Below are 14,469 nucleotides of genomic sequence, written 5' to 3'. Positions count from 1 at the left end.
ATTATTCCGCGGTGTCGTGATCGATTCCCCTCACTGCGACAGCAGATGCGTTTCGAGTCGATGAATCGAGGCCTGCAGCCAAGCTATTTGCACCCTTTCAACAAGATTGCGCCGATGTCAATCACTGACGGAAGCAAATTGTGGAATTCGAAGTTGTCGAGGACGGGCGAGTTTGGGTCGTCGGGCGCTGCGTTTTCCTTTCCTCCGGCTGGCTCGTCGGTCGTCTCTGGGTGTAAGGCCCGGCTGGTATATCGCACGGTCGCAAATCGCCAAGACCGATCAGTAAGAGCTGTATTGTTGACGGTGTAGGTGGATTGAATGAGAGGGGGTTGGGTTGAGAAGGTTTGTTGTCCGAGAGACGTGTGTTGTCGATGCGGGTTGCGCGCGAACCACCACCCGCACAGATTGTTCCGGGGCAGGTCGCGCTCGTAGGCTATTTATCGGACGAGTAGTCAGTTCTCCCTCAGCGTCGGCAGAGCTATCGCGCTGGAATTCCGGTCCTTGCGCAGACGGAACTCTGATGCTGGCGTGGGGATGACGATGGGGGGGGGGTTTTGGCCTTGGTCAATCGGTCGGTCGCCGCAGGCACGCGGTTGTTTTGGTCGTGGCGCGTGGGGAGAAGGCGCTAGTCCTTTTCAGGATGACAACTTCCAGCTTGTCCCGCCAACTCGATTGCTACTAAGAGTTGGTGAGAAGCATTAAGTGCCAGGATTTTGGTATAAATAAATGAATTTATTCACATCTGGTATGATTACCTATTCTTGTATCAAGACTATGTACAGTCCACCCACTTTTCAGCACTCAGCCATGCCCATCACACCTCATACTTATAATCTTTTTACAAAATGAGTTTTGCAATCGCTATGCAGGCGCCGGGCCTCTAAGCGTACCTGTCAACGCCCGAAAGAATAAGGGAAAAAAGGGGAAAGCAATATACCCCGCTTGGCAAAAAAAGAGCTGCAAGAATACAGAGCATATGTAACAAGATTACAATGCAGAACATAGTCTACGGCAGAGCAGGGACATCTTCAGTAGGCGGGGCCAGACTGCCTTCAATCCGACGCTTCGCACACTGCATCTCCTCAAGAGAGATATCCTCGGATTTCTTGGGCATGTCCGGTTCGAACTGGGGAATATCGGGACGATGACCCACAGACATGCCGACCCGGATCTATTTTTGAGAAAAGGCCGTGTTAGCTTAAGAAATCATGCGTAAGGAGCAGTAAGGGGTCGTCTTACCAAAGTTTCCAAGGGCCCCTTCGAGTTGTCCACCAAGTCACTGTCGAAATTAATCGACCCCTCCTCAAAGAGCAAAAGAATGGTACTTCCTCCAAACTTAAAGTAACCGAGCTCTTCGGCCCGTGAAACCTGCTCCCCAGCCTTTCGTGTAATGACTGTGCTTCCAACCATCATGGCTCCAACACAGACCACCATGACACGGCCATGCGCCACGGAATCAATTGGCACGAGAACCCTCACATTCTCGCCATACACGTCGAGAGCTGAGCGGATCGCCATGGGATTGACCGTGTAGTACTCACCCTCAATAGTCTTGGGGGTACCCATAACTCCGTCCACGGGGATATGGAAGCGATGATAATCTTGGGGAGCAAGACGGAAAACACCCAGTGCTCCATTCCTGTAGCGCTTCACATCTTCGGGGTAAGCATCGCCGAGGAGGCGTTCAATAGAGAATTCTCGACCTTTAACCCAGATATTAGTCGCTTCATCCATACGGTCGAATACAACCGCTCGACAATCAGCAGGTGACACAACAACTCTGGGCTCGTCCGGCGCTGAGCAGGGCCGGGCACCGGGTTTCAGTGCACGGTAGAAGAACTCGTTAAAGTTATTAAACTTTTCGATGGGCAACAAGACTTCGGTCATATCAAGTTGGTGGAAGTTGATGAAGTCCCGGATCTGACTGGCAGACGCAGGATCATCGTACTTCTTGCCCTGCTTGATACTCATAGATTTCAAGATTTTGCGAACTATAATCATGGTTAGCGAGATCTTTTGAACAATAACCTTATCTCAGGTAATGAGACATACTTCTCTTCTTTTCCATTTCTCTGCTCTTAAGACCCTTGTACAGCAATCGGATACCCAATCGGACATAGACACTCATGCGCTCCTCATTGATTTGCCCAGTGATTCGGTCCTGGACAAGGATGTTGGCCGAGTTGGCTCCCAGCTTGTAGCCACCATAACCAATCTTCGTGATGACTTTAGTGTACCATTTGCGCTGCGCCTGGCTGGAGGTTACGAATCCTCCCATGACGAGGTTGTCCACCTGCCTCCAGTCCCGGCTTGCGCATGTGGCAATGTGCGTGATGATGTCGGCATCTGAACGAGAGGAGAGCCGCGGTTGATGGCAGAGGGGACATTCTCGAAGCTCAATGACGTGCTCCACACCGCGTTCATCTCCCAAATCGTCAGGTTGAAGGTCTTCCTCAACCAAGCCCGGCTGCTCTTCGGTGGGTATGGTAGGAATATGTGTAGTCTGGGGGTCATGGTTGGCTGGCAGGCCAGCGTTAAGCCCTGCAATGAGCTCATCATCACCGCTCGACTGTTCCTCGCTATCCTGGCTGATCGATGATGATGTGGGTGAAACCTTTCTGCCTGCCAGTCTCGGGTCTTTTTGGAGTGCCTGAAGGGTATCTTCTAGGCAGATCACAGCTTGATCAAAGGTCAGATCCATTGTTTCGCTGGGTTGATTTTCCAGACTGAAGCGCTCGAAGAAACTGTCAATTGTGGACTCCTTCAAGGTGGAACCAAGAGTGTCAAGCATGGTAGTCAGTTCAACCTTGTCAATACGACCGCTATCGTCTGCATCGTATTGTTTGAGCATGAGTCTCCAGAACTGCTGGCGCAGGGCACGATACGGCATATATTTGGCCTTGACAAAGAGTTCGGGCGAATGCTTGTCTTCCCATCTGTCCTTATTCTTCAAGCTGAGTGGGATGCGATAAACTCGAAGCCCTTCGCTATCAGCCTCAAGCGGGGAGACGGTAAAGTTAGCTAGCGTAGGAGAGCTTGAGAGGCTGGGAGTCTCGGTGTCTTCCGGGACACTCCGAGGTGGAAGGAGAGTCGACTCTCCCTGCTGTGACAGGCCTGACAGGGACGTAGAAGAGCCCCTTGGTGACATGCCTAGTTTAGGTGATCTAGACAGGCTGCTGGTCGAGGGAGAGGGGCTGACCGAGATCTTCGGAGCTGGTCTAGCAGCAATGTCCGATTCAGAGCTCGTCAGATCAGGAGTCTGATTTGATAAATCGTACAAGCCAGTCTCAGGATCGGCGTTGGGAGCGGATTTGATCAGGGTCTGCAATGGAAATCCGGCCGATGCGACGAAGTCATTGCCAGAGAACTTGTCTCTGTCCATGACGGTGAAGCCGATCGTATAAGAAGTTTCATGCTTCATGACCTGGAACACCATTTTCTCATTGTATACTGGATTTAGATTGTGACGAACAACCGGTGTTCGAAGCGTCTTTCTTCCGAGTGAGGTGACAACGAACGGGTCCATGTCGAAGGAGGTGCGCGTCACTTGATCAAGAGTTAGCTCAGCCATGACGAGGTTGAGGATGGACACAGGAAAACCATACCATTCCGTTCGGGCGGAAGGTCCGTCACCTTCACAATCTCCATGAACACGATACCTTGCACTCCATTTCCTATACCGGAAAACTGGTAGGCTCTTGCTGCCAGAGATTTCCGTTTCAGACGTTTAAGGCGCAGCCTCCTTCTTCGCTTTTCCACGATCTCTGGTTTGGTAGGGTCGTCCGTCTCATCCGACGTTTCTTCATCTCTGTCGACATCCTCCAGTGAAAACGAAGGTACCTGCGGGAATTCATCTTCATCGTCCCCAGCACATACCAGGGTTCTGAACTTTTGATAGACTTCTTCCGCAGGGGCATTGGGGTTTGCCGGATCGATGAGAGAGAACTGCAGCAGGATTTCCCCAGAGATGATACTGTCCTTCTTCTTCGAAGACTTTCGTTTCGAGCGAAGAGTGTACCAGGTTGGCTGCAGGCATCATGTCAACTCGCACGTCCAGGTCAGTCGCGTTCCGGGAAAATGTACCTGTTGATGGACCTCGCCGCGGCTGAATATCTCCTCGAGGGCAATGTCGAATTCGCCCATATAGTCTTTGCCGAACCGATCATGATCCCAACAGATGCACTCCAATAGTGGTACGCCGACCACGGGCATCTCGAACGTGACATTCCATTCTGGATTCAGGGTCTTTGGTATCGTGGGTGTTGACTGTCGGGCCTCTCCAAGTGTGACTATCATGTACTGAACAACAAGGTGGCTCGTTAGCAAGCGATCAGCTGGTTCAATAGCTGGAATGGGTTTTATGCCATACCGGGTCGCTGGTTCCTCCTCTGTCCTTAGCTGCTAGATTTCTCCCCTAGTACAACCCAGCAGTCAGTAATGTCGAGGAATGCGGGCGGGACTTCCGAACGGCTCCGCGAATCTGGGAAGTGCGGACTCACCCGAAGGACGGAGATCTTGAGGATCAAGGGTTTTGTGTCCGACATTCTCATGGGACTGGTACTTCTGCTTTGACCGGGAGTGGTATTGGTGCTTTTTGAACTCAAATGAGTGCTGAGCCGTTGTGGCAACGGTAAGCGCACCATGATGATGAACCGTCGGGAAGTGCGGGGAGGGGGAGAAAGCAGGCCAGACGGAGCCGGGGAGGTGACGTCGCGTCGATACTTGAGGACGGGAAAATGATCGGAGAGTGAGATTATTTAGGGACGCGTTCGTGAGCAAACAGGGATATTGGGGTCAGTTGCCTTGAAGGGGGGGCTAATCAGCATCTGGAGAAGGGAACAGGAGGAGCTCCCCAGTCACAATGACGGAGAGTTGTCGCGGTGGTTGCCTGTCAAGGTTGAGTGCCGGGCGATCTTAGGATGATCTGGTGGCTCCGGGCGACCCAGCAATCCCACGAGCAAGCCACCACGGTCGCAACGCACTGCAATGAGCTTGGAGCAGAGGTAGGTATACGCACTTTGCGATTGACACCCTTCAGATATGGGAGATCAGGAGCATGGTGAGGAAAACACGGACAGTGATTGTTGAATGGTGAAAGAGTTGTGTGGAAGGATGGGGGGACGTGAACGTGAATGGGAAAGTTGACTGCGCGGCTGAGTGGGTGAGACCGAGTGGGTTGCGCATAGACTTTATTTCTTTAGTGTATGGCCTTCATCGAAGCACGGAGAAAAAGGAACAACAAGCCAGACGGACAGTCTAGATAGATAATGGACTAGATAGACCAGACTGTCCTCTCTCGTATATGAAGTGGGGTGGCCTCGATCGACTAGGAGGACATTGCCGGAGTACGGGGAGAGGAAAAAGAAAAAATAATTTAAAAAGTAATAATAACAAGTACAAAATACCGAGTACTCGAGTAAATGACAAGTTGACATACAGCTAGTCGATCCAGTGATCGAGTCTCGTCTCATTGATTCATTCAATTTATTTCTTCTTCTCCTTATCCTCGGCAACCCAGGACTACTTCGGAGAGCGGAAATAAGAGGTAAAGTTTAGTTGTTGCCCTGCTTTTCTCTCCCCCCGCCCAACCTCACCCCTAGAATTCACTCTCCGTTCTCTTCTTCCATGAATGATAATGCAGCTAGATGCATTTATCGCACTTATGCAAAGCATTTGTTCCTCCCCTACCAAGATTAGCCAGATTAGGAGAGGACGACGTCAGGTCCAAGAAGTTAGTCTCATCTCCACCACTCAACGCAGTCGAGTGATCAGTGATTGTGGCAGCCTAGTCCAAATGAGTCGCTCTACATCACATCCCTAAATACAGTGGAGGTTCTCTTCCTAAATATGGTACCGGTTCATGCTGCGGGAATTCTTTTCCTGTTCTCCCCTACCGAACGCATCTGCCATCCCTTCTGCTGCATTAACTGTAGGAGAACGAGAAGGAAGGAAAAAGGTCTGTCTGCGAGTCCTTCCACGGGACAGCCGGTTGTCCTACTTTGTGCATGTCTATGGGTTTCTTGCTGCCTGGACAGACATCTTCCCGGAATAAAACCCCTTGGGGATCAGAATCAGGATCCCATGGAAGACTCCGTAATGGATTCCATCCTTGGCTTGCCTAAGCAGCAGTCAAGTCCCCTGAAGCAGGGCTGAGCGATCGTGTCCCCACTTCGAGTGTCAAAAAGGCTCCAGTAGGAACCGGCGGAAGGGCTGGAAGGGAGTTGTTGGGATGAGAAATCGCAATCTTGGATTGGACGATATTTCTCTCTTTGCTTTGAAATTTAGTCTACCATAACTACGGTAGTTATAGTGTAGTCAAAGGAGGGGCGCCCGCTGCCCAACGGGCCATTCCGCGGCCTCCGTGCAACAGCGTCTCGTTCCACCGTCGCAGTGCAGACAAGCCTCCGTCCCAATCATCCAGCCCTATAGACTGGTAGGTACAGTGTGGAAGCATCCTGGCGGTTTGAGATCTTATAAACCCCGGGGCCTTAGGCTGCTTCCCTTTGATTCTTGGCGATCAATTTGCATTTTTCGTAATTCGAGCCAGAGAGGAATATGGGCTCAGCCAACCTTTTGTGTTTCAGACCTGAGACGCGATCTTCCCCTGTAAATGTATGTCAGGTTGGACACAACTTCATGCCAACCGGTAGCCAACAAACCCAACCAGAAATAGGGGCTGAAGTCTCACAAAAATACATACTCTCAGCACACGTTAGCAGTCCTTCGAGCGAGATGCTGCTGGGCCGCCATAGCGCTGATCGTAATCAGGCTTCGCCAATCGTTATTGCAATCAAGCGCACCCCTTAATGCCAAGAGTGACACATAAGCTGTGGCTGGATGCGAGCTTTCGCATTGACACCTCTGTTCGAAGAGATACTACTCGATTTAGACTATGAGGGTACTGGAGCTTAGCAAGTGCAAACGCTGGATGCCGTGGGGCTAAATCTGTCTGCCCTTCAGGCAAGTCGATTGAAGTCCTTTCCTATCTGTATCCCGCCTTTAACCCATCCAAGACTATGAGCCTACAATAGCAGTTCTGCAGTAGGTCAGTTTAGTCTCTTCTCCGTCGATCAACCCTGCCCCAAACCTCATCGGAGCTCGTTTTGCCCTTGGTTTCAGGAACCCGCCAGTAAATGAACGCTCCGAAAATACAGGCCATAGCAGCAAAGACCCAGTATATCCTGCCTCGATCCAGAGCCTGGTTCAAGACAGGGAAGAATTGCGCCACAATGAATGTCGCAATCCAATTGGCCGCAAGCGCCCAGCTCTGTGCGGCCCCCACAGCCTCAGGACCAACCAGCTCAGACGCAAGGATGAACGGCACAGGACCGACACCGACAGCAAAGCAGGCCACAAACAGTAGCACAGCGACTGCAGACAAGGCTTTCTGGCTGGTGTATATACCCAGAGCTAAGAGCAAGGAGTTTACCCCCATGCCGCTGATGCTAAGCAAAAGGCATTTCTTACGCCCAATCTTGTCGGGCAAAGGAGTGCAGGCAAGTGTGATGACCAAGTTGATGCCGGAGATGGCCACTGCCAGTAGGGCTGCGGTAGTAGGAAGGATGCTCTGTAGAAGCGAGACGCTGTACATGATGATGCTGTTGATCCCCGTGAATTGCTGGGCAATCATGACACCAACGACGGCAACAATAGCTGGTCGATAGTGAGAATCTGTGACGGCTCTGAGGATAGTGACTGGTGGTTGTTTCGGTGGCATATTGCTCGATGGTGGTGTCAGCAGCGACTGCTCCTCTCCCGAGCCATCTGCAGCATCAACGAAGGAACCGGACCAGCTTTTGACCTCCTCTTCAATATCAGCATTCTTCCCGCGTAGACGCTGAAGTACCTTCCTAGCTAAGCTGCCCTTCTGATGCTCCGCGAGCCAGGTAGGACTCTCCGGGACCAGAAAGAGTCCCAGAAGCTGCAGAGCCCCGATGAAGCCGGCGACGGCAAGAACAACCCTCCACACATTTCCGTAACTCAAGAAGTATCCCAGCGTTTGTGTGAGCAGAATCCCGACGTTCGTCATGACTTGCGTGAAGGCGCCGAAGAAGCCCCTTGCGGCAGGAGGGGCTATTTCGGAAACATAAATTGGACCAACAACAATAGCAGCCCCGGATCCGACTCCTGATAGGAGGCGGCCCAGGCTCAGCAACGGTATGTTGGATGCGAAGGTCTCAGCTACGGGACCTAAGATATGGAAGATGGTCGTAGCGCGGAGAGTGAATAAACGACCGTGTTTGGTGGATATAGGCCCTGCCAGCAGAGCTCCGACTAGGCCACCAAGGGTGTAAATCGAGGATACCAGGCCGAACTGGGACGGGTTCATAGGGATGCATTGCGGAAGTGAAGCTGCGCTTGTAGTGGAGTGAATGCTCTTCTGCTCGCAAGTAATCACGGCTTGAGGTGCGTTTAATTCAGCCTTGACGGGTTTTCAAGTCAGCAAAGAAAGTTAGATGGAAAGATGAAATGGCTCCCGATGCCTACCAGGTGATATCCGAATTGCAGCGGTCCTAGGGTGGTTATGAACACGAGATAGACCAAGTACGGCGTGACCCTAGATCGGGTCGACTCCCCTGAAGCCATTCTATGGTTGAAAATTGGAAACTGCAAGGATATTCCTCGTACAACAATCAAGTCATCGACCAACGAAGACTTTCAAGTAGGTTTCGGTCCAGTCATCACCCAATGTCAAAAAAAAGGAGGGTTGTTGCTGAGCGCCGAGCTGCGTCTAGATGACGTTGCGGCTATCAGTATGCATCGGGAGAAGGAAAGTCCGTTGTCTTATCACCGACTCAGGGGGCCGGGGTTGATAGGGAATTTGCTACAGAGCAGCAGTGTGAGCATTGAGGTACTCTGTAAGGAGTCAGAGTGCTGTACCTTGACTGGACAGGCAAGTAACTATGCGTAGTGGATGGTTACACATGTATACACGTATTGTTTGTGGTTATTGCTGCTGCTGCTGTTGTTCTTATCAACCAGAGGATCGATCTTCTGCTGAGTCAGCCACACTCCCCCTCTCCCTCTCAATGCAGCCTCACTTGAATGATCCCGTCTCTGGTCCTTTCTCACCACCAACCATTGTTGCTCATTTCTAAATCATACCTAACCTACCTAACCATTAAGTCCCTTCCTGCAGGTCTTATGCTCTTCTCATAGTGGTGGAGATCAGTGTCTCCGTATGCATGGTTCACCTCACTGTCCTTGCCGACTGCGAATAGATACTGCGTACTCGACTTTACTTACCTCCATCCAACAAGCTACTGCTACTGCTCTCCGTACTAACCAGTTCAATCGAACCACACCACACCAATTCTCTCCCGGGCATCCCCCCTCTCACATCCGCTTCTTCTTTTCTTCTTTTTCTCTTCTTCTCCCTCCTTTTCTTCCATGAGTCTGACGAACCCCCCTTCCTCATCCGGTCCTCTAAGTGCGACTTCCAGGCCTACTGCGGCCACCGTCAGCCAAAGTCTGTCTCTAAAGAACTTGAAGAGTCTGCAGGCTACTGTTGATGGTAATACCCGGCTATAATTCATTATCCATTCATACTCGTACATACATAACTACCTACTCAGGACTCCGTACTTATACATTCTTACCCTATTTTATTCTTCTTCGTCTTCTTGTGCTTCTCCACTGCTTCCAAGTTCCAACCCACCCAGACTCCGTTAGCACCCCGTCTGTCTCCACCTTTTGCCACCACTCAGTTCTCCAAGCGCCCTTCTACTTTCTTGACCTGGGCCCATCACTATCACGATGTCCACTGGTTGATGATTGAAGAGTGTTAGTTCTAAATTACTATTTCTTTGGTGGCATCATTAAATGTACCCGAGCTATACTATAGCTCTCGAGCTTCCTGAACGGGTTTGAAGAAAAGAACTGTCTAGTGCCTCCATCATGTTTGGAAAGAGCTTTCCGTTCTATAATTCTGTCGCCGGGTTTTATCCACGTGGTAATTGCTGTCCCTTCGATCTCCGACCCTCTTGTTGCCGGCTACACGCTGCTGCTATACGCTATACCCTCACTTGGTGATATTGTCTACATTCCTGCCAGCAATCTCGGGACTATTTTTTTCTCTCTGTCCCCCAAGACTCTTGCCTCTAAATTCCGATTGGCTGATGGGTTGTCACCGAGGAATACTCTCACTATGGGTGCTAACATAATTTTCTATATTTAGAAAGTACAGATTCGCGACGACCGCCAGGGACCGGTTACACCAGTAAGGTCCGAGTGCGAGATAGATACCACATTGTGGGTTTCATCAGCAGCGGTACATATGGCCGAGTCTACAAGGCGATCGGCAAGAATGGCCAGAAGGGCGAGTTCGCCATCAAGAAGTAAGTAGATGCGGACGCCTTCACTTCCAGCGATTCCCTCCGTCGCTGACTGACCGACTACAGGTTCAAGCCGGACAAGGAAGGGGAGGTAGTGCAGTACACTGGTCTCTCGCAGTCCGCGATCCGAGAGATGGCTCTGTGCTCCGAGCTTGACCATGCCAATGTGGTGCAACTGGCAGAGATCATCCTGGAAGACAAGTGCATCTTTATGGTGTTCGAGTACACGGAGCACGATCTCCTCCAGATCATCCACCACCACACGCAACCGCAGAGACATGCGATCCCAGCGGCGATGGTCAAATCGATCCTGTTCCAGCTGCTGAACGGTCTCCTCTATCTCCACACCAACTGGGTGCTGCATCGAGATCTCAAGCCCGCGAACATCCTGGTCACATCCAGCGGCGCCATCCGCATCGGGGATCTTGGGCTCGCCCGCCTCTTCTACAAGCCCCTCAACTCCCTCTTCTCGGGCGACAAAGTTGTCGTCACGATCTGGTATCGTGCCCCCGAGCTCCTCATGGGAAGCCGACACTACACGCCCGCGGTGGATCTGTGGGCGGTGGGGTGCATCTTCGCGGAGCTGCTCTCGCTGCGGCCCATCTTCAAGGGCGAGGAGGCCAAGATGGACAGCAAGAAGACGGTGCCCTTCCAGCGCAACCAGATGATGAAGATCATGGAGATCATGGGCCTGCCGACCAAGGAGACCTGGCCGGGCATCGTCTCGATGCCGGAGTACGCCCAGCTCCAGTCCCTGGCCGTGTCGCGGGCCCCCGGCCACTTCAGCCGCTCCTCGAACCTCGAGGGCTGGTACCAAAGCTGCCTCAAGAACAACGGGTACTCCGCCAACGCAAGTGCGGGCACCCCAGGGGCGGACGGGTACGACCTGCTGGCCCGGCTGCTCGAGTACGACCCCACCAAGAGGATCACGGCCCAGGAGGCCCTAGAGCACCCGTACTTCCGCAGTGGCGGCGCCATCTCGGCCAACTGCTTCGAGGGGTTCGAGGGCAAATACCCGCACCGCCGGGTCACGCAGGACGACAATGACATCCGCTCCGGCAGCCTGCCCGGCACCAAGCGGAGTGGCCTGCCAGACGATACATTGATGGGGCGAGCGGCGAAACGCCTGAAGGAGTGACTGGGATCGCCGTCTGACTAACTTGAAATATAGTCTCTGCATATGAGCATGGCGTTCAGGTCGCTGTAATTAATATCGGGGGCGAGATACATAGTAACGCAGTTAGATGAAATACAACATAAGCACATTGTACTGTACAATCTGCACTTGACTTCGAGTATTCTGGGCTCACCGTAGCGCGACGCCTTCCGAGACCAAGCAAAAAGAACACAGTTTACAAACACCATTACACGAATTGTTCTCGTGAGATAGATAAGTAGATAGTCAAAGATAATGAATCTGCTCCTATGTGAGACCCAACCACGCCGCGTTCCCTTTCAATTGTGCCATTTCCCATATCATGTGGTCCTGAATGAATATCCCAAATCATTCTGCAACTGCAACTGCAAACTATTAGACCTCGTAAATCTCCACCCCACCCATATCCAACCGATTATATCAGGTAGATATCAAGAGTAAACTCAGTAACCTATGACCCCACAGAATTAGCAACCACAACAATGATCAACTGAAAGTTGAGAAGGAAATGTCGAGGAGAGAGGAAAACATACCATTCTGCTCCCTCCGACTATCCCCATCGTTCCCACCACCGCCGCCGCCGGTGTCACCACCACCGGAAGAAGCCTGGCCCGCGGCAGCGGCCTCCCGGATATGCTGGTCATCGCCGCGCAGCTTCTCGAAGTAGGCCTTGATGTCCTCGGCGGAGACGGCGGTGCCGCTCTCGGCGAAGGGCTTCAGGAACTCCTTGACCCGGTCGCGGAGGTGGTTGTAGACCATGGCGCCCTCGATGGCGCGCACGCGGTCGATGTTGCTGAGCGCCGCCTCGCCGCGGTCGAGCAGGCTGCCTGTGCCCGTGCTGCGGGCGCCGTCGCCGTGGTTGTGGTCCCCGTCCTCCGACACGGGCGGCTCGTAGGCCTCCTCCTCCTCGCGGAGTTGCGGGTGCGCGGCGAGGGTGTGCGGGTAGCAGTCTGGGCAGCGGCAGAAATGGTCGCGGAAGGTTTCGGTGAGGAAGAGGGAGAAGGTCTGGGGAGGCAGGGTAGTGGGGAGGGTGGTGTGTTTGGGGGCGTTAGGTTGGTCGGGTTGGGGTTGGGAAGAGGAAGATGGTGAAGCGGTGTTGGTGGTTGTTGGTGCTGTGACGGTGTCGGTATTGGTGCCGGTGGATTCGGACGTCTCCTCGTCCTTGATGCGCTTTGCAGCGGGCTCGGCCGTGGGCTGTAATTCAACGTCGTCGTCGTCGGCTTTGCGTTTCTTGGAGTTGAGGTTAGGCTCAGATTGCGCGCTGGTGGTGACGGGGTTGATTGGTTCTGCAGTCGTCGGTTCTTTGTCTGTGGCTTCGGCGGATTTGGCTTCGGATGCGATTGGTTTGGCCAGTCCACCTTCTTTGAAGACGGGGGGAAGGAAGCCGGTTGTCCCCGCGTAGCGCTTCAACCACGGATTCGAGTCAACGCATTTGTAGCAGATAAACATGTCGAAGTCAGCTTCCTCAGGGAACCCGGGTGGGAGGGGCGTCTCCTCCTCCTCGTCATCATCAGCTTCGTCGCTTTTGTTGTTGTTGTCGTCACCATTCTCCACTGCTACCGCATCCTCAGCTTTCACTTCCTTCTGCTTCTCTTTTTCCTGCTGCTTGGCAACCTTGTACCAGTCGCGCGAAAGCCCGATCAGGCATTCTGGATGCCACCAGTCCTCGCCGCAGCCACCTGTCTCGACAGTCCCCACCCCCAAACACTGGAACATCGTTCCTCGCTCCTGATTGGGGTCATAGTCCTCGCCGCAGCCGCAGAACTTATTCTGGAAGTTGTGGTTGTATTTATTGCCCGGGTGGGGTTCTTCAGAGTGGACGCCTTTCGCGCCGGTCTGCGGGTCATTGCGCAGCGTGCAGGGCGAGGTCGATGGCATCCGGGTCGTCCCGCAGTCGCAGACAAAGTTGCGCTTGCTAAACAGCTCGACGAGGTTGTGCTCCCCGTGGCAGGCGATGGAGCAGGAATAGCATACGGCGGCTGGTGTGTATGATGCATTCTCGTCGACGGATGCGGTAGGAGCGGGGTTACAGGTGAGGCACGCGAAGAGGGATTGTCGGAGGGGACCTAGAGCTTTGGTGCAGGTGTCAAACGACTGCGCCTGTCAGTACAATGTGTGATATGCGATAGTCGATCCATCATCGTCAGGTTGTCAGGCTGGGATTGAAAGGGCAAGCTCACGTAGGGAAGGATTTCGCGCGCATCAGCTTCGAGGCGAATTTGAGACTCGATGAATCTAACGGACAAGACTCGTCAGTAATCGTATATCTTTACTCACAATCCGACAATCCGAAAGTGTAAGTCGTGCGAATCAGAATTGAAGATCTCACTGTCTGGCAGTCTGCGAGTTCTGCGAGCTGAAGCTTTCGCGACGGTTAATAGGATCCTGGGCGTCTTTCGGCAGCCCATTGCTGGGGGCTGGTTTGGTTGCCTCTGAATCGGCCATGTTCTTGTGTCTGAGTTGATGAGTCGCTCTATAGGTCAGCGGAGGGCGGAATTTATTTAACTGAAGAAGAGGGTTGTGGTAAATTAAACGGTGTTCTCGTTCTGCTCAGCTTTCGAGGAAGCTCGAAGCGCGCGCGGCGCAAGGCGATTTAAGTGTTTGCCTCGTTTGCATGACCTCACCTCTGCTGCTCGATGACGGCTACTTCGGGGCGGTTACTTGAAGCTCATTTTGCTTGCCAGATGATTGCTTTACTGGGAAGTTAAGGTATGAGCTTAACATTCCGAATCTAACACAATACCTTGAAGCAATGTCGTTAGTATGTACAGTACTGTGTGCGAAGTCCCTGCTACTGTGGAGTGATGTGGCAGCACCGCAATATTCAGACCACTTGACTAGACCCTATAGCAAAGAGGGTCAATCCATTTATACCACTTGACATTCTACTCCGTATCTAGCTTGATTCCCCCGTCACTTCCGAGTACCCATAAATGTTCTAGACGGTATGGTTATAGCTACAGGCCGGAGTGCTGAGCT

General features: G+C 52.5%; 4 protein-coding genes across 4 annotated transcripts; 1 reads left to right on the top strand and 3 right to left on the bottom strand.

The window, feature by feature from the left end:
• Positions 1-737: 737 nt before the first annotated feature.
• Positions 738-5,063, bottom strand: ASPACDRAFT_81885 (putative phosphatidylserine decarboxylase Psd2). The gene is made up of 8 exons (XM_020205975.1): positions 5,018-5,063; positions 4,500-4,802; positions 4,370-4,414; positions 4,084-4,299; positions 3,606-4,026; positions 2,053-3,546; positions 1,240-1,991; positions 738-1,171 (listed from the first exon to the last, which is right to left on the bottom strand). The coding sequence occupies exons 2-8, from the start codon at positions 4,641-4,643 to the stop codon at positions 1,007-1,009; spliced, it is 3,237 nt and encodes a 1,078-aa protein (XP_020051749.1). The 5' UTR covers positions 4,644-4,802; positions 5,018-5,063; the 3' UTR covers positions 738-1,006.
• Positions 5,064-7,051: 1,988 nt separating this feature from the next.
• ASPACDRAFT_36074 (putative MFS glucose transporter) lies at positions 7,052-8,586 on the bottom strand (the record flags this gene model as incomplete). The annotated part of the gene is made up of 2 exons (XM_020200173.1): positions 7,052-8,422; positions 8,488-8,586. The coding sequence occupies 2 exons, from the start codon at positions 8,584-8,586 to the stop codon at positions 7,052-7,054; spliced, it is 1,470 nt and encodes a 489-aa protein (XP_020051748.1).
• A 1,311-nt stretch (positions 8,587-9,897) lies between these two features.
• ssn3 (cyclin-dependent serine/threonine protein kinase SSN3) lies at positions 9,898-11,472 on the top strand (the record flags this gene model as incomplete). The annotated part of the gene is made up of 3 exons (XM_020200191.1): positions 9,898-9,949; positions 10,178-10,337; positions 10,401-11,472. The coding sequence occupies 3 exons, from the start codon at positions 9,898-9,900 to the stop codon at positions 11,470-11,472; spliced, it is 1,284 nt and encodes a 427-aa protein (XP_020051747.1).
• A 504-nt stretch (positions 11,473-11,976) lies between these two features.
• Positions 11,977-13,935, bottom strand: ASPACDRAFT_47759 (putative metaphase-anaphase transition protein (Mlo2); the record flags this gene model as incomplete). The annotated part of the gene is made up of 3 exons (XM_020202006.1): positions 11,977-13,584; positions 13,671-13,725; positions 13,820-13,935. The coding sequence occupies 3 exons, from the start codon at positions 13,933-13,935 to the stop codon at positions 11,977-11,979; spliced, it is 1,779 nt and encodes a 592-aa protein (XP_020051746.1).
• Between the last annotated feature and the right edge of the window lie 534 nt (positions 13,936-14,469).

This window comes from Aspergillus aculeatus (assembly GCF_001890905.1).
Source record: "Aspergillus aculeatus ATCC 16872 unplaced genomic scaffold ASPACscaffold_20, whole genome shotgun sequence".
Taxonomy (NCBI): Eukaryota; Fungi; Ascomycota; class Eurotiomycetes; order Eurotiales; family Aspergillaceae; genus Aspergillus; species Aspergillus aculeatus.
Note: the sequence above shows the minus strand (reverse complement) of the source record. Positions and strands in the feature narration are given on the sequence as shown.

Bases quoted from the DNA above. Each gene is read 5' to 3' on its own strand.
- ASPACDRAFT_81885 (XM_020205975.1), bottom strand. From the start codon at position 4,643: ATGGTGCGCTTACCGTTGCCACAACGGCTCAGCACTCATTTGAGTTCA. The intron at 4,300-4,369 runs GTATGGCATAAA...CTTGTTGTTCAG, and splicing joins GAGGAGGAACCAGCGACCCG to TACATGATAGTCACACTTGG. The intron at 1,992-2,052 runs GTATGTCTCATT...CCATGATTATAG, and splicing joins AGAAATGGAAAAGAAGAGAA to TTCGCAAAATCTTGAAATCT.